General features: G+C 40.6%; 1 protein-coding gene across 1 annotated transcript in view; it reads right to left on the reverse strand.

Moving 5' to 3' along the window:
- tmtc2b (transmembrane O-mannosyltransferase targeting cadherins 2b) overlaps nucleotides 1-25,923 on the reverse strand; it is an 85,557-nt gene that overhangs the window by 4,571 nt on the left and 55,063 nt on the right. Inside the window, exons 3-11 of the mRNA XM_084932808.1 lie at nucleotides 21,276-22,122; nucleotides 19,692-19,806; nucleotides 19,137-19,222; nucleotides 17,366-17,550; nucleotides 16,262-16,340; nucleotides 13,451-13,572; nucleotides 8,226-8,307; nucleotides 5,690-5,804; nucleotides 2,166-2,229 (exon numbers count right to left, since the gene is read on the reverse strand). Of these exons, the coding sequence (XP_084788934.1) occupies nucleotides 2,166-2,229; nucleotides 5,690-5,804; nucleotides 8,226-8,307; nucleotides 13,451-13,572; nucleotides 16,262-16,340; nucleotides 17,366-17,550; nucleotides 19,137-19,222; nucleotides 19,692-19,806; nucleotides 21,276-22,122 (1,695 nt within the window). The remainder of the gene's footprint in view (nucleotides 1-2,165; nucleotides 2,230-5,689; nucleotides 5,805-8,225; nucleotides 8,308-13,450; nucleotides 13,573-16,261; nucleotides 16,341-17,365; nucleotides 17,551-19,136; nucleotides 19,223-19,691; nucleotides 19,807-21,275; nucleotides 22,123-25,923) is intronic.

Below are 25,923 nucleotides of genomic sequence, written 5' to 3' on the forward strand. Positions count from 1 at the left end.
ACACTGTGCAGTGACTCCTGGGTAGAAAATCCACAGAGTGCTGGTTTTCTTCTTAGCACAGCTGCAGCATAGCTTCAAAGATTGCTCTTTTCACCCATGCACAACTTAGCAATCCCTGAATTTTGTTTCCCTCCTAAGTCTACCCTGCAGACTCAAAGCTAAAGACTACTAAAAGCCTTTGCTTCTCCCCCTTCTTCATATATCTAAGCCGCTTGTGATTTATACCCCCGTTTCTGCATTCTTCCTAGCCCTTGCAACACACTGCAGAACACTGGCTTGTCAAAAGCTTTTATTTTTTTCTCATTTCCTGCTGCTCTGTAACCTCTCTGCCTCCCCACCCTCGCTGAAATAGGCATGCAGGAGCAGAGGCATGTCCAGATGCAGAGCATATTAGCCTAGACTGTAAAGCAACATATGCTATAGAGGTTGTGAATGTTCAGTGTAAAACCAGGTGTTGAATGACCTGGCTGTAATGACTTTAAATAGCCATTTAAGCAAAGACTATCCATATAAAGTTGGAAACTTTGAAAGGGCAGATGTCATAGGTTATAGAGAGCAACTGATGCTAAGCAAGCATCCAACCCGATTTAGTTTATCTAGATTGAGGGAACTGTAGGACTGAAGGATTAAATCCTTCGAATGGAAGGAAGTGTCCTCTCTCCCTGAAAGCAAGCAGACATATGTGCCTAATATAAAACACCAGGGCCTTTGGAGAGCAAAGAGTCAAGTCGCAGTAAAGCATGAAATGACAAATGAAGATAGACAGCGTATGTGGCTTAAGTCAAATCACATTGGAAAGAACAAAGGATACAGGTAAGGAAGATGGATGAAGATGCTAAATTATAATAATGCCTCAGCTGTAAAGCAACACAAATAACAAAAAGTTTCCCAAAAAGTGGACCCGACAGGGGCAAAACAGTGCAACTGCATGTGGACGAGGACTACGGAGTACACAAACATCTCGAGACTTTAATTTACAGACGAACTGAACAACACTGACACAGAAGTGGTGTTGTGTGTATTTCATACACTCTCCAAACTGTTTGAAGCCAACTTGTTAACTCCAAACTGGCTGTAGTTGTGTATGTAAGAGTTTGTTATGGATTAATGACAAGAACCTGATGTGAGACTCCATGGTGATGTGTGTTTTGCTGTTCAAATGTATTAAATCACAAAATTGACGTGTTATCGATAATGAGTTTGTACTCTTTAAACCTTTCAGAACCCAGTTATGCTTTAAACATGCTCATAAATCATCCCGTCATATATCAAAACTGCAATATTTGATGTACAATACCGACGGGATTCATTAAAAGCTATAAAATGTATAATTATTATGATTGTTATTTAAAGACAAGTATTTCACATCTCCTCGTTCCTCACTTAGCTGGGCACACGGAAAACACAGCAGCTCTACCTCGGTCTATTGTCGGCAATGTGGAGCACAATAAGCGGCCTATAAACATCTAATCAAGGCTGGCTGTGCATTTTGGGTGGAGGCAGTTAACAGTAATTATTTAGACATCAGAAAAAGTATCAATGGGAACGGTCAGGGATCTGAGCAGTTACGCTCTTTGAATTTCGTCATGTGTGGAAAAAACACCGAATTCCTCTGTTATACTCAAGTTTTGGTTGCTCCATTTGTCATTATTTGTTTGTGTTATACCAGGGTTTATGTGCTCCTAACACTAGACTTTGCTTTGTCTGTATATCATTGTTCAGATATAGTTGATCATTAATCCCAAACTGATTTCTTTTAATCAAGACGCAGGAATAAACAGGGTGACCACATGCCAAACATACTTTGCTCCTTCTGTGACCCTCACTTAAACAACTTGACCCTCCCTGTCAGAGCTCTCAAAGACTGGATCCCATTCATTTTCAAGACGTCACAGTCCCCTGACTCAGTGTTATTATCATTATTCTTTTCATTCTGCTTACCCTGGCCTCTCCTTTGAAGTTGGTGATGGATGTTGGACAAGCAAATCTCTGGGCATAGTAAAAACCTAGCATTCATCTGTCTGAGCTCCATTGACAATGCATGGTGTTGTGCAAAAGCAGATCAGAGAGTAATAATACTGGAAAGCCACCCAGACTGCGATTGCGCATTGTCCATCAGAGTAAATAGTAACGGGGGAAGATTAGCTAGCTGTGGTTTTACTCACGTTGGGTCTCAGGCTCGCTGCTTGTCCGTAATACTTCTCGGCTGCCTCATTTAGGCTGGCTTGTCTGCAAAAGGAAAACAGAGAGGCGGTCATTACTCATTTTTATTGCTGCTGGCTTCGGATGAGGCCTTGAACCCCTCGTGTTTACTAGCGCTCGAGGGTCAGTGAGAAAGTAACGCAGAGGAACAGCATGAGGGATGAGAAAAGCCAATCCAATCGCCTGTAGGCTCCTCGTTCGATAGCATCTTTCGATAACATCTGTGCTGAGCAGTGCACTGCAAGCACTTTCTGTTCTAATTGAACCTTGAGGTCAGGACATCTAGTTCATTGCATACCAAGAAACCGAGGCTCATCTGGAATATTCACTGTACATATCTGTTTACATTTAGTCTGGAAAAATGTGGGTTGCAACACTTGATAGATATTGAGATTGTTAAACTGTGCAAACACCATTAAAACAGAAACGTAATCATACCATCAATAAAAGCCCCAAAACCAAAACAGGACAGCAGAGCGTACAGACTGAATGCTCCAAAATATGCTGCATATGCCAAATTGTGACAAAAAGGATTTTTGAGCAGATGGCTTGTCGGCATGAGTCCCTGGAACCAGAAACACACTGTTCCTGAGGACACGAAAACTACAGTTACAACATGGCTGTGCTGCATCATCTTCTTTCATAAACCACTGTACCACTGCACATAAACCGGTGGCTCCTCGGTCACAAAACACTTCCTGTTGTTAACTTTCTGGCATATCAGAAATCACCTTTATGACACACAGCTTCAGGCTGTGCCCTTATGGTAACAATTGCCCAATTAAAAACAATTTAACACTGACATAGTCAAGGACGGAGTCAACAGCGGCCGGCTGTGGAGCCCCTTAAGTCAGAATGATCAAGGGAAGCGAAGCTTTTATAGCCATGCTTTCATTTAGGCTGTCGTGCTTTATTATGAGATCGTCATCTGCGTAGTTCCAGAGAAAAGTCTGGACCTGCGTATACATCTTTGTTTGGTTTTGTGAAATCTTAATCCTTTAATTTTAACAGATGAAGGAGATGATTTATAATTCAGAGTTAGAAAAAATACCTATACCTTATATTTTATATAGCAGAAAAAGAGCCTCCAGAAAAACAATGTGATGCAAATAGCTTGTAGCTCTCTGAGGCTAACGTTAGCCACATACCGGTGTTAGCTAAATGCTAATGTTCTAACGGGTGTCCACGTTTAGTGATCATTTGGTGTCAGTCCATTCCAGTTCACTTCAGCTTACACCGTGAATAAGAAGATCATTGTGGTGCTATAGAAAAAAAAATCCCCCCAGTCAGTCGTTGTTCTTCCTCTCAAGACTGTTTGTACAAAACTTTATGGTAGTTGTTGATATATTCAAGTCTGTGACCACAGTGGGTCAACTGACACTGCCAAAGTGTTGTAAATGGATCTTAAATAAGTTATACGTTGTGTTTGCTTACATATTCAGATATACAGAAGAATACGCTATGGCTGGGTTTCTCCCTTTTTTGTTTCAGAAAGAAACATTTTACATTCCAACAGGGATCTAAACACCAACTCGAGTTGCTGAATTTGTCCTGAGATTATAAATGTGGCTTTCGTATCCAACCACAACCATATGTTTGTTTGCCAGCATAATATTTAGAAAGCAGATCCTTCAGAGATGAAAAATGCACAAATCTAATTCCATAATATCATTATCACATTTATAAACACATTAAGAGAGGAGAACTGGAAAGCTGCCACACTGTAACCAGCAGAGCTACAGGACCTCCTAGAGCCGTCTGACTGTGGGTTGTGAGAGCACTGTAGACAGTGAAGGCCAACCATTGGAATAGGAGCTATTGTAAGGCTATACCAGCACAGGAACTGCGAGAGAGGCTGATGACAAAAACAGGCATTAATGAAATAAAAAAATAATTTAAAAAACCTTGAGGAATAAAAAAATTCTTGTCCATAATTAAAAACCAGTGATCTTGTTGTCTAATGATGCCACCTAAAAAACCGAGATCACAACAAAGACAAATTCTGCTTGTAAGCCTGACATTGGGCTGCAATTTCAACACTTAGTTGCAGTCATCAAATATTTCACAAAATTTACATTTGGTCTCATAGTCGGCTTAAGATTATGGCACGATAGCAGCGTACAGTACTAAGGGGTTATGGTATGAGGTAAACTGTGTGTGGATAAAGTGCTTGTGTGTTTTATAATGTTTGCTTTTCCCAGGGCTGCCTTTGGAAATCTACAGATTGTACTCTACTCTACGACTTCACAGTGTAATTTTTCACTTTCACTGGCATTTGACATACTCATGGGAAGTACAAGCATGTACCTCTTGGCCTTACTATTGCCCAACTTTTCCTGTCCTACATTCGTAGTGAAAAAAATAAAAGAACTCTTAAAACGAAGCAGATGAAAATTATTAGTTTGAAAGCAAAATAGTCAAAACCAAAAGCCCAAAGGGGTAATAAACGACATTTGCAAATTTGAGAGCTACTGCTCCCCCTTTTAATCTCTTCCCCTCTCCTGTGCAGATTCACTTGTGTCCCCACCAACCGATGGGCTTTCCACATCTACGTCCAAGACAAACACATAAAGAACAAGAGCTGTGGAGGGAGTGAGACCCCATGCCAAGCAGGCGGAGATGAGTTCAACCCGAGCGCTGCTTGATGCTCACTTAGCTGCCAGGAGTCTGGACTCTAGGAGAGGCTCTCTACGCCTGAAACTGTTGGTGGTGAAGATACTACACGATCAGCAGAGGTACGCTGAACAAAGCTGAGTGGGAGTGCACTGATGTACTCTTAAGCACAGTAACTTTGCAGATCTCTGGTGAGTCAAGCGAAGCACTTGTCCAAGAGTTATCTTTCTTTACAGCTGGCAGTCGTAGTTTTGACAAATATGCAGAGAGTTGCCCACGGTGACTAATTAAACAAGGAAATCACTACACTGGGTAATATAAAGTTGGAGGTTTATTCAGGGGGAGGGGGGAAGCATTCAGTAAGTTGGCACATAGCTGTATTTATACAATCCCACACATGGCTCTCATTCACAAACAACAGTTTGTGGGCTTCCCTGCTTAGCCTCAACAGCTGAACTTTGCACTAATTTGTAATTATGCGTTCAAATATGAGCACCGGCCAGTGATGGAAGACTGAGACAGAGTGGTATATGTAATTTGAGAGACAGCACTCTGAGATATATAGCTACACTACGCACTAAGATAAACCAGGAGTTCCAGAGCTGGCACTGCAGCAAGAGAAGAGGATTACAAAGTATAGCCAAGTAAATCACAGAGGCTGAGGAATGGTGTAAGCCCCTGGATAAAACGTGCAGACAGTAGACCTCCCTCTCTCATACACAGCTTTCTTTCTACTCAGCCACAGAAAACTGTGGCCCACCCATCTCATCTAGGCAGAATAAAATACATCCAGTGTCTTTATGCATGCTCTTGCACTAAGGAAATCATCAAACCTGAAGAAAGAGAAAAAAAATCACGCCAATCAAAAACATACCTGAGCATGTGGGCTGCATTGAAGACCACATCAAATTCCCCACTGTCAAGTCGTGCAGCTGTCTTTGCCATCTCTGCTGCCTCAAGCAGCCGTGACTCTTCCAACAAAAACTGACCTGGCAGGGCAGAAGGGAACAGCACCATTATTAAAACACTTTGGGATCCCCACAGGGGCACGTAGGGATACACGGCCTCGCAGTGTTTCTTTTGGCCTAGGCAGAGGGACAGACTAGTCTGCCCTTGTGACAATATGATGAAACATTAAATATAAGTGCAGCATAAAATCTCTCCTTGGCCATCTTTCAGACTCATTTGTTCAGATTATCAGCCTTGATAGATCTGTTCCCTTTGGATAAAAATGTTTTCAGCAGGAGGGTTATGTCTTATGTGCGCCTGCCTTGCAGTTAACCTCTGTGGACCAGCCTAATGAGAGGGGATTATAGAAGCCTGACAAGGCCGAGTGCGGGGTGGACCCCTCGGTAAGAGCCAGGTTCAGGGGGAATTAATACACTGTTGATTTTGGTAAGCTCCAATGCTGTGCCAGGATGCTAAACCACCAAGTGAACCCAAGCGCATTTTTTTAATAACTGTGGATGAAACTGTAGCCTTTAGTGCAGGACAAGGCAAGAGCTGTATTTTAAGTGAGTTTTTAGGCTGCAACTGTGCACTAAAAACCTCCAGATCTGCAGTTTTGCACTGTTTTTGATAAATCAAATCAAATCTGTCAGAGACAAACACATCAACTAATAAAACGGACCCGAGTTTGATACACAGCAGCAAAAATAATATGCTTTTACTTAAAATATAATAATTTTATCTTTTGCATCATTTCTTAATTGGAGAAAGTACGGCTGTACGACTTTGTCAGTTTAAGCTCATACCCAGATTGTGAGCGGGCTAGCTAATGCTGGAGGACAGATTTCTATGTTTTGGGTTTTTTCTTTCCTTCGAGCAACACTTCAGATTTGGACAGCTGAATAAAAAGAACTCGGGCTAAGTAAATAACTTATGTTATTTATGTTGAGTATCCTAACAGTTAAAACTAACATTAACACTATATTATTTACAGATTATCTTACACAGTGTATAGATAGAGAATTAAATGGGACCAAGACCTGACCCCTGGGGAACGCCACGCGAGGTTTTCATGTGACAATTAGGCTGGACAAGAAATAAATAAATAAATCAAAGTTTCTTCAGGGCTTACCACATTTATGAAAAAAAAAAAAATGTATGCGTAATTAATTTACTTGACCCTTTAATTTACTAAGTAGTTGGAAATGCAAGTCTAAACATAAAAGTATCACCTATTAATGCTATTCCCAGGCATATATGACTCAATTCTACAATGGAAGTAATTAATTTACCTTAGTAACCAGCAGAATAGCTGGATGAAAGCAATAATCAGCTAACTTCTTTACTTATTACATATTTTTTTAAACTAAAATTCAAAAGCCCCAAATGAGGCAGTACACTTCTAATAATGCTGACTGAAACTCTGCAAAAATGACATTGAATAGCTGCTGCAGCACCATTTTTAGCAGGATAGTGTATGCCTTTTTTAATACATAGGGAAATAAACATCACTAGCATTGCTACCTAAGGCAGGCAAGTGAAACTGATCAAATAAACACAGCTAAATTAAATTCATGATTTTTAGTGCACTCTAAGACCTTTTTTGAAGAGTCTTCTTCAGGCCTGAGGACACTCTGTGAAAGCTGCAGTCTCAGAAACAAAAAAACATTTTGAAAAACAAACAACTTAGTCAATCTAAAGTAATGAAAACCCAGCAGTATAGGGCAGATCTGATGTGTTTAGCTGCGAATAGATATATTTGTAAATTAAACCATAGCTGTGATCTGAACAAGAAATAGAAATTAATTGCTGCATATTTTTACTTGGGCCAACAGAAATAAGATAAATGATGTTATATGGATGTTCCATATGGATATTATATCTCCATTATTATTAGTACCGTTTAATAATTTCTTGAAATAACACCGTCTCTGTGCTTGGATCAATGCAATCCATATCCTCATTGGCTGGATAATTAACCTACACACACAGTACTCAACAAAATGCAAAAATCCACCATTAACCAATTTCCTTAAATGTCACTTGCGACCTGGTGCAAAGATAGTGAGCGAACCCATCACAAAGACAAGGCTTTAAATGCTTTTACAAACTCAAAGGTACTATGAAAGAAATTAAATCCAAGATGTAATACTGCTGATTAATGGAAAGCTTGAGAAGAGGCATATGCTAAAATTGTCACGTTCTGTACACCCATCAAATCAGGGAACAATCTAAGGAAATCAACCCTGCTTCCTGTGACTCTCGACTAATCAAAAAGAATAAAAACAGAAATGGCAGAAGGGTCAGCCAACACTGTTGTACAAACAACCGGCTAAGGTGCGTAAGTGCTCGTCTTGCACAAGTGCAGCATATATGCGTGAAATTTCCAAATCAAATATTTGAAATGTAAAAAGAAATCTGGTGTGAGTCAGACTGGAAGAGAAATATATATCCGTGCTTACCATAATGCATGTAGCAGTTGCCTTTTGTGGGATCGAGTTGGATGGCCTTGAGGAAGTATCTCTCCGCTTCTGTTTTCTGCCCCTGAGAGAGATGGATTAAACACAGTGTCATTATTGTTTCAACTGCTTCTCAAAACTACTCAGTCTAAAAACACCACACTCGACTCAACAGCCAAAATACCTCTGTGTATACCTAATGTCCCTCTTCCAACCACAGACGTACTCTAACAATAAATCTTAACAATTAGACACAAAACACACGGATCGCTACTCTTACTTTGTCAGGCTCATGTGTCGTCCCACAAAAGCAGACGCTGTCACGTTTAGCACAGCAGACCAGACAGGGTAAAGTTTCATTCATTAAACATATTATCTTTGCAAAGAGCACTTCCGGAGCATAGTTGCAGATTGTCAGTGTGTGTGGCCTAACTGCTATTAAACAAGACAGTGAGTAGGGAAGAGGAGAAAACAGAAAGGCTTGTGTCTATAATGCCTCAAGTACAGGTGTACTGCACACAAACACATATGATTTTTATTTTTGTTTTTATGTTCCAGAAAGAATCCATACCGGAGGGGGGGGTGAGCATAATATGATGTGAAGAAGACACACTGAAGCCCTGCAGACCGCAAAAGCTTCCTCAGGCCCTTTACACTGTGACATGTAACCAATCACAGCTCTAACAGAACCGAGCAGCTGGCCAATAGAAGTGCCAACTGGGACTCTGACACATCGCTGATCTCAGTTGGGCACCAGATGTCATCTGATCAACAATTAACCATGTGCACTCATCGATAAAAGCTGATGCATTAATAATGCAACCATCAGTATGCATTTGAGAGAGAGATAAAGCCTTCTCATGAAGACTAATATACTAAGGCATTACTGGATTATGCAAAGCCAGTAAAAACAACCTGAATGAGTGGGACACTTAGCGCAGAACTTCAGTTCAGTCATACAGAACGAATGGGCCCTATATCGTATTAATGACAGCAGATTTCATTTTCAGTGAGCGGTAGATTCAATAAATGCAGAAATTTCTAATGTAAACATCTGAGTGTAGTTTCCATTGATGCTGCAGAAAATGAAGCCTGTGCCAAGGATGCGTTTAACAGAGCTGATTGAAGTTCCATTCTGAAAAGCATCACTTTTGTGTATTTTTATACTTATATTCACAGATGGGGGAATGCAAACATTTTACCGCCAGCAGCTTTTTTCAACAAAGACCTACAGTTATTAAACCTCTACAGCTTAAACTTTGACAGACTGAAATGGGTTTTAGGTCTAAGGCTACGTTCACTCTGCAGGTCTTAATGCTCAATTCCGATTTTTTGATCAAATCCGATTTTTTTGTCTGCTTCTTCACACGACAAATAAAATGCAACAGCAAACGCGCTCTAGTGTGAACACTCAAAGCGGCCGCATGCGCAAAAGAAGACGTCACACACAACGCGCTCTGTTTAGACCCAGAGCAAACAGTATTGTTTGACTGATGGCCCTTAATATAAAGACTTCGGACTTTACGTTTTTTCCCAATTTTTGCTTTAAGTTATTTTGTTATTTACATAATAATGTAAATAACCTAATAATGATCCTTATTGCTGTTTTAGAGGAGCGGTGCTTCAAAGGATAGTTGCAGGTTTCTGTCAGAATCTGCAGATTATACAGTACAAATAAAATGTTCACGTTTCTCCAACGTTGTCTTCCCAGCAGTTTCACCGGATGGCCAGGAAGCGTTCACGATGTCTTATCGGGCGCTTCTCGGGCGCTGATAATTGGCGTCTGTCTTGTGTCAGTGACGTAAAAGACGGATTTAATGCGACTTGACCATCAAACAGCAGTCGCTTTCTGAAACATCGGATATGTATCGGATTCAGTACCACATACGAAAGTGACCCAGATCGGATTTGAAAATATCGGATTTGTGCCGTTCACGCTGTCAGACCATGATCGGATATGGGTCACATAGGGTCAAAAAAATCGGATTTGATGCGCTTTCGCCTGCAGTGTGAACGTAGCCAAAGTGCATGAAAGATGTGGACTGTGACACATTAAGAATATTAACAGAGACCATACACAGAATAAGCGAGATGTTGGTAGGACCTCAAAAATGTAACAACTTTTTTCTTTTTTTATTACTTGTTAAAAAATCATTTATTATAGGTCAAAATTAATAATTGTGCTACCCTTTTTAATTTCACTGAATCCCCTTAATCAGACTAAAAACAATCTTCTTTTATCTATATATATCTATATAGAAGCTATGATTATGAGTGGCAATAAATAGGAATAGCTTTCATCTAAGGTACGACCAATGCAGCACGAGAAAGGGACGGAAGGAACCCCGTCTATAAATGATGACTGTACTCTGTTTATTACTCCAGTAAACATATCACTTCATTGGTCATTGTAAAACAGTTAATAAAGCAGGATGTGCTTTAGGACATGAGCTACAGGTGTAACCAAGTCGCTACCATGTGGAGATATCGTATCTTGGGTTTCTCAGCCAACTAAAAGATACTTTGATGTGGCTGTTTAGGTTTAATGGTAAGTAGAATCTGTTTAAAGTCTGTTTGTCATTGTCCAACACTAGTTTAGCATGCAAACATACAAACATCTGCTGAGTACATGTGAATACAGCTTTGTCGGATATCTACTTATTATGCAAGGTGACTTATTGTGCAATATTCTCCTGTTTGGCGCACACTCGCTGAGCTCAGTTGTGCACGCCTCACACCTCAAATCTCCTGATAACATTGGGCAAACTGCAGATGTATCCCTGGCTCTGTGAGTGTTGAGGTTATTATGAATGAAACCTGTTCTGTTTCCACTGTTGTGGAAATGACAAGTGAATGACTGAATCCAATATTGTGAGCATTATAATTATAATTATGCACAACCAACAACACATCCTGCTTCTTTAGGGAGTCAGTGAAGGTGCAGGGGGGTCAGCAGGGCTGAGCATGCAATACTGATCTGTGTGATTAACTCTCCCTTTCTTCCCCTGTTTGTCCTTCTCACCATCCACGCCGTCTCTTTGCTCTCTGCACCTCAGCAGCCACAGAAAGGCTCGCTCCGCCACCCACCACTCACCCTTCTCTGACCCGGCTGTTAAACCTTATATTGCAGCCTCTCCCAGAGGGATCTGAACCTCAAAGTCCCTGACAGCATCTGAAGTGTCTTCATCACTCACAGTTGTTGCACAGGGGGGGCAGAGGTGGGAGATGACAGACGGCTGCTCTTCCTGCACTGCTTTGGATCACATTAAACGCCGGGGTCGGTACATATTAAACGACAGCCTGTGTTCACAGGTAACATTTTTCTGACACATTTCAATAAAATCTTTCAGAAATTCCTTTAAAGAATAGAGTCACTGTAAGCCTATCCAAGTAAGTTAGATCCCGTCTTTGATCGCACTTTCATTTGCACTCAAGGGATCACAGGGGTTCAAGACCTCTAAACCATCCATCATGGTCAGAGAGCTACAGAGATTTATCCCCGAAGGTTTGAACTCTACTTTCCCCCAAATCAATAACACTTTCCTAAGTTTCTCCTCACAGCTCACAGACTTCTTCTCTGAATCAACTTTACCAAGTCTTAATACTCCCCTTTAAAGTATTGAGTTATTCCCTGAAACCATCCTTGCTGATGGGTTTTGGTTCCATTGAATTTTTCACAGGAATCATGTCAACTTAATAAGTGAGTTTTATCTGCGTTGCCAGTTGATCTATTCTTTCAGCTGGCAACCGGTCAGCGTACAGAATGGCAAATCAATCCACCGCCAGTGTGCAGAGGACTAATAATAATGATCCACAACTGTACAGCACTTCAGCAACTCAGATGAAAGACAGTTTGTGGTTTTTCTGAAGACTCAAAAAATGCAGAAGCAGTCGGCCCGTCCAAGCCTACAATCTGTACAAAACACATGAAAAAAAAGACACATTCTTTGTTTTTTTTCTTTAGGGGTATACGCCAAACTATTTCCTGGCTGGGTTCAGTAACTTTTGGCACATAAAAATGTTATAACACCACAAAGTGTGGTTTTTACACCTCAGTTTTTGTATGGATTAAACAGCCCAAAAATAACGTGTTAATTAGTGATCCCCGGAGCCAAGCTTCTTATTTCCAATTCATGTGCTATGCTATGCTCACTAGCTACTGGCAGTAGCCAGTGCCATACAGATATATAAGTGGTAACTGACTTCAAGTTTATTTCCAAGGTTTTTGGTTTTATATGTGTTGACACAAAAAAGGGTAACATTATCTCTAAAAACGGTGGAAAAATTGGTTTGCCTGTTAAATTCCTCCACCTATCAGTGAGGATATTCACAAAATGATGATTGAGGAAAAACTATAAATGAAACAAACTTGAAAAGAATTCTGTTTCCATGAAGGAAATAAAAAAGGGGCAGGAAGAGTGCAGCCGTTTGCTGGAAATCCAGATATCACTGCTGCAGGCTCCTCTCATTAGGGCCCAGGCAGTGGATGAAAGGGGTGTCTGCTGAACACACGGCCTCCACCCTTTTTTTGACCTTCTAAGCAAGCCTCTATCTGACTTGTTTATTTGTCTTCTGACAGTCCTTTTCAGATCAGACTACTTTTTTTCTCAGCTCTTTTCCGAGTATGTACGTCTAGCTGCAGTCGATCACCGAACGACTGCACGACCCCGCCGCAAGACCTGCTCCTCATAAACTCAAGGACTCTGGAAACTGCTCCTATACTGGAGACGCCTCCATTTTTTTCATTAGTAAAACACCAGACAGGTTTCACTTTCATTTGCTGACCTGGAAGATGCCGGGCAGTGTTAGCTTTCTTTCCATTTAGTGTAGAGATTCGAGCGCTCTCTTGGCAGTTGATTAAGAATACTGTTTTAGTAGCTTCTAGTAACACATTAAAGATGCAAATGTGGAGGCACGACAAAATCAGGAAGTCATTTCCTTTGATTAAACTTTACAGAGAAGCTAAAATGACCCCGATGACATCAGTGTGTTTGTTTTGCCCTGAAACTTAATGTATTTGCTCCAAAGCAAAGAAAGATGCTATAAAACAGCAAAAGTAGAAATTAACTTTAAATTAATCTCATAAACCAAACACTCAATGTGGGACACACCTTTAAATAATAAAGTTGGTCGCAGGGTAGTGTTTAATCAGAACACTCACCAGAACGTATGATAGCAAACTGAATGGAAACGCAGATAAGGGAGGATCCAAACAAAAACAACGTTACCGTCATTGCGAGAAGTTTCCCATAAGTGAGATGTGCAGGAATGTGGTCTGGCTTGGCTCGCAGCGATTCTCTGTACCAAAACTCAGCCTCAGTCAGCTTATTCAGTCTAATGTAGGCCTCTCCTGTGATGGCAAAGACAGCGTCACATGAGGGATCAAATCACGTGTCAGAGGTTAAAACATCACACAGCTGTCTTTTATTCATTTGATTTTTATTACAGGGCGGCAACAAATTCAGACTATAATCCAGTCATCAAACTTAATGATTTTTCTTCCAGCACTTTCATCATATTTTAAACACATGGAGTAATAAGAGGCTTTGGAGGATGTTGCAATTGCTTTAACATGTCAGATTCATACTGAAGAAATTATTTATGCTCTTATTTCAGGGTTTTTCCTGAAGTAATTCATTTCAGCTAAGTGTGCTTGATTATTATATTTCGGCATAGCAGAAATTCACCGTAATGCTTACAGAACAATAGGACAAGATTTCTCCCGTTGTCCTCCTTCACTCTTCCTGACCTGTCAGACATCATCCGATACCTCCCCCACTGCCACATCTGACCCTCTGCCTGCTAAAGCAACACCTGAAATAACAAAGCTATCCAGCAACCCTCGCATGGTTGGAAAAAACTGACTGGCTGGTAACGCAACACAGTTAAAATCAACATCATGATGTATTTAGGGGGAAAGTGTGAATAAAGCCCACTTGTTAAAATATGACTTGTAATATGGTTTATATTTCAATCTACACCAAGTCTTATGAACTGCCAAATGACTGAAAGAGTTGTTTAGACAAGAGGAGACTGAGGTTTGAATTCAGTGGGGATTCAGATTAATCGCTTTACTGAAAAGACAGCGATAAGCAACAGGTGACATACGCCTGCCCACAGCCTTTTAGTCTCATGAAAACACACCTCCTCATATAAGTGATAACATGGAGATACCTCTTTCACACAGACGCATGCATGCATGCATGTAAATAATGCATGCATGAAATAGTTACTGTAAAAAGAAGCACAAGGTTTAAGGCCTTTACATATTAATTTTATTCCAAAACATGTTAATATGTTATTTTTTCTCCAGTTATAGAGTGTAGTGGTTTACACATTTGGTTAACTAGTGAAAGATCCCTGTTTTGATGATGAGAGGAGCCAAAAATCCCTTTGGGGTTGTGTCAGGTGTAAAAATCAAACATGCAGCGCTACCTGCTGCAGCGATGCCGTGTGTAGCTATTATTGTTCTACCATTACAGCCTCATGCTGCATGTTTCAGTGTTTGTTTCCATCAGATTGTAGCTACATAATAACAAAACTCCCATCAACAGCAGAGTGGATTAGGCAGCATTACACCAAGCTTTCCATTTCCATTGGGTCATAATGAAAACCTCTGTGTGTAAAAGTCCTACACCGGTCGTTTTTTTAAATGTATATACTGAATTATGAGTTCGAAGGTTAATAAATAATCATCATGTTTATATAGAGGCTTATCTAACCTGCAGTGATTTGTAGCTAATCCAAGGTGCTAAGCTGTTTAAAAATGCACATATTGGTCCATTTTGACACGACCTCTCCCTATATTGATTGGCTTAAAAGCAGCCAAATTACTTGACTCCATTTCCTGGCAGCAGACCTCTGTACCTCTGAGATTAGCACAAACATTAACGTGCAATTAGAAGTGACATCGAATCCAAGGAGCTGAAAACCAGCTCCTTGGAGTGGAACATTCCTCAGCCAACCAGAAAGAGCTGGAGCGAGACCAGCAGGGTACAGATTACCACCCAGGTCCGCCTCTGATGAAAGCTTCTGCTCCTTGGCGTCTGACAAACAGCATGAGAGCAGCGCAGTGAGTGAAACTGAAAATAGATATGAGCAGGTGTGCCAAATGTGCAAATCAGCTCAGCGAGGAAACAACGCTAAGCTGCAGAAATCACAGATCTGTGGCTCGGTGCCTCCATTACAGGCGCAACGCTGCTCCTTAATGGGGCCTGAAGCTTTCATCAACATTTTGACATAATCTCAGGAGCTCCGTCACATTGCATTTTGCCAACACATAAGCAAACCTGTGGCATTGCCTAGTCTGGATTACTTATTGTTCCAGGTTTTCTGTGTGTGTGTATAAGTAGCTTCATATGTGTTTGTGTGTGTGTGTGTGTGGGAGAGAGAGAAAAACAAGCAGGAAGGGCAGAGAAAAAAGAAAAAGCAATGGAGTGCACAGATATAATGAGCCTGAAAGCAGCTGTTCTACAGCTGTAATGTAACAAGCTGGGTTGCTCTTGCAGTGAAAAGCATCTGTTTAACATGACATCGTAAAGCTTCCGATTGTCTACCTCTGTCTAACTGTATGAATCAGATCAGCTGTCTCACACACTGCCTTCGTTCATTTAAATTAGCACAGTTTGCTATACATGTATTTATCTAACTTTTGTTTTTGACCCTCCAAAAAATCTCAGCAACACCAACAGAAATCCTGGTTTTGGCTCGTATGACTAATTTTTATGACACCGTGCCTTACAAATATTTTTTCTTTCTTTATTTTTACAGGATATTATAGACCTGAATAGTGATTTTTTAGTAGCCTGCTCTGGAAATCTCAGATCTTTAATTTTTATGCAAGGAATAAAGAAATATAGTCCAAAAAAAATACACAATATGCAGGAAGTACACGGCCTTTGTACTTTTCTTGTGTTTTGTGAAGCATAAATGTGTGATGACCAGCTGATAATACCTCCAAGACCTCCACAGACTTTTTTCTTCCACAGTAAAAACAGTATCTATTATGCTCATGGTCCTGAAACACGAGCAGCTCTTACCCATCATGTTGTAGAGGCTCTGCGGTGCAAACTGTCTCGGCATTTTCTGTATTGCTTCTTTAAACACAGAGAGGGCCTCCTGCGAATGAAACACAAAAAAGGAGGTTTGGGACGTTAGAGAGCACAGCGACCCCGCTAGAGAAGCCGGCTCTGGGGTAACTCGTCATTCCTCCCATGCAGCCGGGGCCATGACAATATGAATACACAGCGTGGAATTGGGGGTCGCCAGAAGGCTGCTTCATACAGAGCTGAGCACAAAGGCTCTATCCTCAGTGTCACGGCTGTTAAGACAACTAGAGCTGTGTCGCTTGTTGACTTTAGCATGTATAATGTGTTGGTCCGGCAAGTCACCTCAGACTCGCTCAGAGTTTAAATGGCAGAAGGACCTGAAAGTATTTTATTGCTGAAGCAAATGTTGTGGTTAGAGGTCAGAGGAAGTGGGAATGCTCTGTTCCTCAAGGATGCCAACAATTTAGAAAGGCCTTTATTGAATCGGCCGTAGGACCGCTTCATTCCTGATTGAATCAGCAGCATCGGTGCGTATTTTCAATATAAATGTACAGCAAGTGGAAAACCAGTTACTTTAGCCAGCACTGGAGGTCTTTTGGGGCATGAAAGAGCAAAATTTGTTAGAAACAGCCTGAGGAGTATCTGCACATACGCTTTGTCCCCTATGACTGAGACCATTTTCTAACATGTCCATATAAAAGTAAGCTTTTTTTTTGTTTCCCCAAAAGGCTGCTTGGGTAACTGCCTGCATTTCATCTCAGTTCACTGTGGTATGAAATTTTCCAACATTTACATATGCAGAGGAGTACTGTTTCAACTCCCATGGCAGCAATGGATCTGTTTGTTAGACAAATATAAAAAACAAATATGAGACAAAAAAAAAGATTTATTTTACTGCAAATGCAATCCAGACATTTCCTTTTCCTGTTTCAAGGGCGGGTTTTGGGGGGAATTTGGGGGAAAAAAATAAAAAACAGTATTCTTGTCTCCACTTGGTGTATTTTATTGTATCCTTAACCTTTATTATGACATGCTATAAGGTTATTATTGCCTTAAATATGTTCTTAGCATACGAGATCTGCAATCTGTCATTACCTCCTGGTGTCCCTGTTCGTGGAGCAGCTTGCCCAAGTTGTACAGGCAGCTTGTGACTGAGCTCTTGTGGGCGTGAGGGTCCTTCAAATTCTCATCTGGGATATCAGCACAGGTCAGGAAAGTGCGCTTGGCCTCATCTAGGCGACCCTGATTCATCAGGATTATGCCTGTGTTCAAGTAGGCTGCTGTTGGGATCAAACGAAACACAAACAGAAAGCTTAGACTGTTCCTGTCGCTTCACTCGATCGATAAAAGCTCAGTGATAATTGTGCTTACAATGATAAACTGGCATCAGACGCTCCAGTCACAGTGATATCAAGTGATAAAGCACATAATATTGTAGTGTGGCTCATTTATCTGGGATCCAGGATTCCTTCTCCCAACAAAGTCCTTGTTTTTGCCTCTGTTGATTTGAAGCAACGGCTAAAAAAAATCATTTTCATATGAATTTCATTAAACCACTGTTGATGCTTTTCCAGCTTTACTGTATGTTTGATATTTGCACACGTCCCGCGGGATACTTTGAATGTACGTTAATCTTTCTCTTGAACGGTCAAAGACAGCATCTAATGATCAATACGCAGCTGAAGGGTAATTAGTCTCTGTAGACCTTCCTCTCTAAACAACTCCCTATCAAGTCTGGCTGCTGGAATAAATTAACTTGAAACAGAAGATCAATCAGGACATATCAAATCAAAAACAAATAGCTAGAAAAAAACCTCCTTTTTGTTGTTTTCCCTCCAACGTCCTTGAAAATCGTTATCCTGATGCTTATGTTCTACTCTTCACTCTTCCACCTTACAACAATTTTACCCATTCTGCTTATTGTTGTGCATTTGATGGTAAATATCTGAACCCTTTTCCCAACGACAGGCTGTGCAGACGATGGACGGCAGATAAGAAAAACACAGAGACAAAGGAAAACTTTTCCAATTTCGTCAGCCTTCTAACAACTGATTCTCTCTCTCAAAAAAGTGACACAAATCAATAGTGCCTCATCAAAGAATGGGATAAATGTGCATGCCGAGTGTAAATGTGACAGTTTGGCCCAGTTAGCTCCCAATTAGCCAGTGAGTAATAGTGTAACCTTGAAAAAACACACATTAGCTGTCACATTCTCATCCGCCTTCAAAACGTGTGCTGCTTAGGGTAATTAATTAACCTTGTTATCAGCGTTAACAGATTGGATAATTGCACGCTGAATGGAAATTTTCTAGTCTAACTGTGATCTTGATTAGGTGTATAATTAATCTGGGGAATAAAGGAAGAAACTTTCAGGATTGTCTGTTTATCTGTCATTGATTGATGCGCAGAACAACGGGGAGCTAATTTATTTCATGATCAGGTAAGAATGTGATTTACACTAATCAGGGAGCAAAAAAAAAAAAGAGGTGAAAATATGACAAAAGAAATGGATAAAACTGCGAGGAACTCGTGGTGAGAAGAAGAGACAAAGCAGAGGAGGACAGGACAATGGAGAGAAAAATAAGTAAATGAAGTGTACAAAGCAAGAATAAAATAAACAGGAGCACCATGGCTTCAATCATAATAAATCACTTAATGTTTATGCTTTATCTGTGGACATATCGGGCTTTGAAACCAGTCGCACAGCTGCACCGAAGGTTTAATTCAGCTGTACACACACTGGCCTTTGCCACCTCTTCCCTTCCCTTCACATAACCACAGCCAGTGTTCGCTGTTGCCTGGACACAGCACAACCACAACCACAAGTGCTGGAGATTGTCAATAAAAAAAGGAGAGCTGTACTTACAAGCCAGAGTTGGCCGGCTCCCAATGGCCAGCTTATAGTAGTGAAGTGCCTCTGAGAACTTGTTGCTCTCCTGTAGCAGCAAACCACTGGAGCAGACAAAAGAAAAGACAGTTCTGACAATTTAGAGCTTTAAAAACTCTAAAGAGGAGATCGTTTCAGTTAAAAGCCTCTGTTATGATTAAACACCAACATCAGCCAGCTGATAAATGTGAAGGGAACAGTTTCGCAAACCACAGACATTTGATCACACTGTGAGTATTGGCCGGTGTTTTGTGTTTTCCCCTCAGACTAAAACAGCATCATTAATAACGCTGTCAGGCGGACAGCGCCCCGGGGAATTGAAAACAAGACGGCACTTCCTCTCAGAGGAGCTCTGATCAATGTACACATGAGAAAGGAGAGTTTTTCCAATCATTCATTCACGTTCTTAAGACAATGAGATGGTTATAAATGCACAGCAGCATCAACAGATTAAAAACAAACAAATAAAAAATTTGGGGCCAATGTTTGACGAAAATATTGAATGCAACAATAAGTGTGATTAAAAACACTCACAGGTTATAGAGCATGTCAGCCATGTTGCTGCGGTAATACAGGGCATTTCTGTAAGCCTGCTCCGCCCTCTCCATCTTTCCCTGGCTCTTCAAGACATTTCCAAGGTTGCCCCATGCTGACGGGTCACACAGGGTCACAAAAGAAAAGGTTAATCAAAAGAAAAAGAAAAAAGTCGGTGAATTATAACAGCAGGAGGAACATTTCTATGGCAAGTAATCATTTTCTTTTGTTATTCACAGCCTCATGCTGCCGTGGCTTCAGTGCCTTTTAACCTCTGAGGAGGACGTTGTTCTGCTGCAGCTGGCATACCAAGACAGTACTGCTGAAGAGAGATGGCACACCGGGGGAGCTTTGTGTATAAACCACCAGTTTTTCCAGTGTGTATGAAAAGAAGACCACCACAGCGCCATTGAATAGCAAAGAGCAGTAACTGACAGGAGATGTAAGGCTGCCAAGATGTTTTGTACATATTGTGCAGATACTCTGCAGTGTGAAAATACATCCAGAAAACATGAACTAAGTAATAAATACGAAGAGAAAAAGGTACAATAATGGGATTTTATGCTTAATGGCAGCGTGCAACATTAGCATCTCTTCAATTTGCTTTGGAATAATTTATAAAGTGTACAGTATTAAAAATAAAAGACTATTATGACTCAAGAGATGCGCCTAATGAGGTGCATGCTGCTCTAAATGTGTAAGGGTAGTACTTTTTAACCTTGAGGCATTATTCCATCTCTCCTCTCTAATACTCATTCAATAGGAAGATAAAATCCATTAACGGGTGGTTACACTGCTGTAATGTGCAGCTTTTAAAACACACAAGTGTTTAGGATAACAGGAAAAAAATAAAAGCTTTCTTCATTCACCTGTTCTGAATGCTCAGTGAAAAAAGTCTCACAAACATTCAGTGTATTCACAATTTCACACTTTGAACAATCCAGTGTGTGTGTGTGTGTGTGTGTGTGTGTGTGTGTGTGTGTATGAGACTGGGCTCTTTTCTCATCTCATATTAACTTTATTGAATGTGAGTCGTGGACATTTCTGCTCCTTGGTTCGGATGATGGCCTGCCAAAACAAACAGCTGTCATGCCTCAGCACCGCTGCAGAATCTGAAAGGGAAATTAGCTAACACAACATGCCCTTCTGCTGCTTTGTGGGGCCCTGTCCTGCTTCTCCGTTCGGCAGCTCCAAGAGCTTCGGTTTGGATAGGAATCAGTGTTTGATGACCTTTAATATGAAGCTTTAGAATATTTGATCTTTTACTAAAGGTGCCAGTCACAGACGGTGCCTTTCCAATTAAACAGATTGCATGCCGAGTATAAGAAAAGTGTCAGATCAAAAAGTACGGCTCTGTTGTGTTCCTTAGAATAATACTAGACTCGTAAGAATATTGAGAATTAAAATGTGTTATTTGAGTTATTCAGGATGATAGCAAACTAATGGACGGTGCACATAATCAAATTCAAAACCTCGCCTAAATATTTGCTTTGAATTATTCAGACAAATAAATATAATGGTTGCATATAAAGAGTGTGTGATTTTACATGTTTACATATATACGAATAAAGGCACACATCTTACCTTTAGCAGGATTGACATAAATCCCTGACTTGTAGAGCATTTCTTCATTTTGCCAGTCCTGGTTCCTCAAAACTGTTTTGACACCAAAAAATAGAACCAGGGCTGCGCCGGAGTACACCAACATTGTTCTGGATGATCTGCGGCGTAGTCGGATGTAGAGGGACCTGATCCCCACTGCAACCAGCAGGCAAAAGCCCATACTCGGGATGTACAGTACTCGCTCGGCTATCACAAATCCCACATAGAAAAACAAGTTTGTGGCAGGTAGAAAAGGGATAGCCAAGAGGCCCAGTGAGAACACCACAACATTTTCAGTGGTAGGTAGCAGAGTCCTGCTCTCATAGTGCTTTTTGGTGCCATTTTGCGTATTATTTATGTGAGAATCCGTATTGGAATTGTTCACGTGCTCATAATCATTATAACTGTAACTGTGCCCATTACTGCTCCCATTTCTGCCATTGGTGTAATGATGCACTTTGCCATTAGTGTCCTTTCCCCTCGGTGCACGATGTGTCCACAAGCCGAACCAAGCTAGCAACAACAGACCAGAATAGAAGACTACTGTATGAAAGTTCCTCCAGTCAGCAAGGCTCCTGATCAGAGGCACGGCATCCATCGACCAATCGAAACTTAGTGTGTCTGGGCAGAGGAGGAGCCAGAAGTTAACAGCAGGAAGGTAGAAGAAGGTCAGGGTCCTGGTGATGAGCGAGGGCGAGTCAGCTGCTGGGTTGTCAGAGTTGGAGAAGTTTGGAGGTTTGTTGCCCATCCAGTAGAAGCGACAGGCCAATAGGAAGAATCCCCACGCTGCCAGCAGAAACACGTTCAGCAGCAGGTGGGCGTTCTTTCTCTGAAAGACAAAGAAAACGAAAAGCAGAGATTATACCTTCAATCTGCAGGAAAGGAAAGTAGGAAATGTTACAAAATATACTGCAAACATTAAAGGCTCACATTGCAACTGTTTTCTCAGTGACTGTACATTTGCGACTCTCTGACCTTTACTTTCACTTTGACCCAGACCAACGAGTGGAAGAACAGAATCGCTACTTTGTGGCCTCGACTACAGACGCAGCGAGTCATCGGAAAGTGAATGATTCAATAACCATTCCTAAAGCGTTGACTAAACGGAGCAGCTTTGAAATGTGTTTCATCAAAATCTTCAGTTGTGCCCAGTGTGTGCTTCCACAGAAAGCTGTGAAATAAAAGCAATTACGTTTTGTGACACCTTTTTCCCTTCTTTGAACTTCATGCCTTCCAAGAGGAGGAACGCCACATAAAGTTTTATTAAAGCCAGAACATTAACACTGTGTCAGTTTGGGAATTTTTCAAAATAAAGGTGACCTTGCATCCTAATGTTCTTATTATGGCCTCTGCAGACATAACAAAATAAACACAACTACATAAACTCCATTCATCGTGTTATAGGCTTAATATTAAACACTTTCCCAAATGTTGTGTGGAAATGCCGATGCAATATTTATAGCGTGTTTGGTTGTTTAATCATTTGCTGGCACAGCGTTGAAGAATTACTGGCTCTGTTTCTCCACGAGCCTGTTCCAAAGTTAGAACCAACCGACCTTTTTTAATGTGCTAATGTTGGAAAGTCTAACTTAAAAAAACATGTTTGTGTCCTACAGTAGAAACCTGTACACGGCCTGGAAATAAAATGAATGAAAAACTGAAAATATTATTTCACACCCCAAACGCAAATAATATAGATCATCAAAATATGATCTATTGGCTGATAGCTTACCCAAAGAGTCTCAGCCACCTGCATATAAATCACCAGGGCATCATTGATGCTGTAATCCAATTATTTAAGCTGAAACCCAAGGCAATCCTGAACCCACAGTGAATGTGATCTTTCTCCATCTCCACATGCCAAAGGGGATGATGATGTCTCATCTGTGATCATAGACATCATGCCACCACTGCTTAGGGGTTGTACTATTGATTTTCTCGCCTGTCCGTTGTCATTTCAGATTGTATCTGTGAAGAAAGGCTTCAGTAACCTCTGGGGACAGCTGTTGTCTGCTAATGATCACTGCAAATACAAAGAGCTGTCGCTGCCACACAAAGGCAGCAGGAAATTAGGCTTAAAACACAGCAGGCGACACCATGGAAATGATCTAAAGACGAAAAATATCACATTCAGCGCATCGAGATGGAGAGGGTGAATATAAAAGACACATACATAAAAAGCAAACCAACAGAAGTACTTTGTAACAACTCCCACTGGCGTGATACAGTGAAGAGTTAAATAAATCAACTCCCAAATGGCTTCTTTCACCTTATGCAACAACAACAACACAGACTCGCAGCTGAATATTGGATATATTATTCAAAATAGTTTGGGGAAATATCACAAGAATGAAAAAAAAGATCTCACATAAGGTCAGCTCTGTCAAACCCTTCAGCGGAGGCCTGACATCAACCCCCAGAGATTCAGTATTTTGTGGGGATGTGCCAGGATATGCCACTGTTGGATAAGTCGTTTAGGCGCTTGGCAACAAAAGGTCAGATCCAGATCACAGTTTCTCATTAATCTGAGCAACTGTTGAAAGCGTTATGGTCAGCTCCCTGTGGAAATCCAGGGGAGACAGTAGGATGAAGAGAAATTTTCATTAGATGCTATTAAATGACATCAAATTAGGGAAATGAAACAATAAGTCGCTGTGCAGGATCCTAATAGATGAACCACTCAAGTGAAACAAAAATCAATCTAGTTTAGATTTTATGTTGAAAGGCTAGACAAATTCATAAAAAGCAATGACAATTATTTTGACCTAACCACCTGTCTGTGGTAAGGTCAAAATAAAGGTTAGAAGGTCTAGTAAAGAAAAAAAGAAACTATCTATAATCTGCTCGTTGCTGGACGAAGCACAGAATTGGTCAAAATAAAACATAAAACAATGAAATGAGACAGATCCTCAAATATGCAAATATGAAGCTACAGCTAGCAGCTGATTGGCCTAAATTAAACATAAACAATAAAACAGCTTTTTAAATTTTATTTTAAACAAAATCAAACAAGTGAGAAGTGTTAACTGGGGAGTCAGCATGAGATGTATCACCTTTGCACAGAACCAAAGGCTTTTACTTTGTCAGTCATTGTGCCATTAGTTCATATTTGTTGCAAAGACATGATACATGGTATCATTACCTCTGCAAGAAGTCCCAAAAATGAACATGTCGATACCAGTCAGAATAACCTGTCTGTCTCATGATAAGCAGAGGTGTGGACTCGAGTCACATGACTTGGACTCGAGTCAGACTCGAGTCATTAATTTTATGACTTTAAACTTGACTTGAAAAAATGTTCTAAGACTTGTGACTTGACTTGGACTTTTACACCAATGACCTGGGACTTGAATTGGACTTGAACCGGTTTACTTGAAAAGACTTGATATTTCACCCCAAATATAAAATTTTACACGCATATTATATAGAAAGTGTGCATCATTTATTCAAACCACACTCCGTACGTATGTGTGCGTGAGCTGTAGCACAGCCAATCAAATTAACCAGATTTTTTTAAAAAAGAAAAAGAAAAAACGCTCAGAAATGTTATTTTTTTCAGGTACATAAACTATGAAGTAGTCAACAAAAAACCGAAATGCAATATGCAAAACATGCAAGAAGAGAATCACAGACAGAGATGGAACAACTTCCAACTTTCTCCGACAGTTGAAGTTGCATAAAGAACAGTAGGTGGTGCTTCTCTTTTGCTACGATGAGATAGCTGACTTCATCTAACTAGCAAATGTTATCCAGGCTACGTTGGTGATACAGTTTTTTTTTTAATGTGTATGATATTTTTGTCATGCGATTTTAAAGCCGGTCCTACAAGCGCATCCAAGAATAACATGCAGCTTATCTCAGAACTGTCGGTGAAAATTATTCTTGGAGCTAAGTTTAATTGAGCTGCATTTTATAGAGGTGCAATTTCACAATTTGTGTATATTTTCTAAGTTCACTATTTTGTCATGTGTTGAGAAAAACACAGATTTAAAAATTACATGGTCTAATATTTACATTTAGCATATAACTGCAACATGCTTTTTTCATTTCTTTTAAAGACTCGAAAGGACTTGAAATTCAAAGTTTCAGACTTGTGACTTTACTCAGACTTTTACACCAGTGACTTGAGACTCGACTCTGACTTGCCTGACATTACTTGAGACTTGACTTGTGACTTGAGGATAAAGACTTGAGACTTACTTGAGACTTGCAAAACAATGACTTGGTCCCACCTCTGATGATAAGTTCTTAGCGAGCTGCACACTGCACATGTGAATGAATTACATGCTTTTTGGCTTTGGGTAGCACTGAAAATCAGATGCACTTATACATATAGCAGTCCTTTAAAATGCCCAGATTTAAAAGCTGTCATCTGAACTTCGTATGAACTCTTCTTTTCCCCGGCCCTTTTAATCATCTCTAAAATCACAGAAGCTGTGTCCAGTTTTGAATCTAAGCAGGTGAGCAGGAACCCTGCAAAGAAATGAAGTGGACTGAAATGGTCTTTGAGGCCCAGCGGCTGTACTTTGAGCAGACTTTAACAGAGAGGCTTGCTGAGCAGTGTTAATACATCTCAATGACTGCTTCAGGGAGATCCAGCTGGGATTTATGAGGATCTTTGACAGACTCT

This window comes from Perissodus microlepis, chromosome 7, assembly GCF_051167445.1.
Source record: "Perissodus microlepis isolate ML-2025 ecotype Zambia chromosome 7, ASM5116744v1, whole genome shotgun sequence".
NCBI classification, from domain to species: Eukaryota; Metazoa; Chordata; class Actinopteri; order Cichliformes; family Cichlidae; genus Perissodus; species Perissodus microlepis.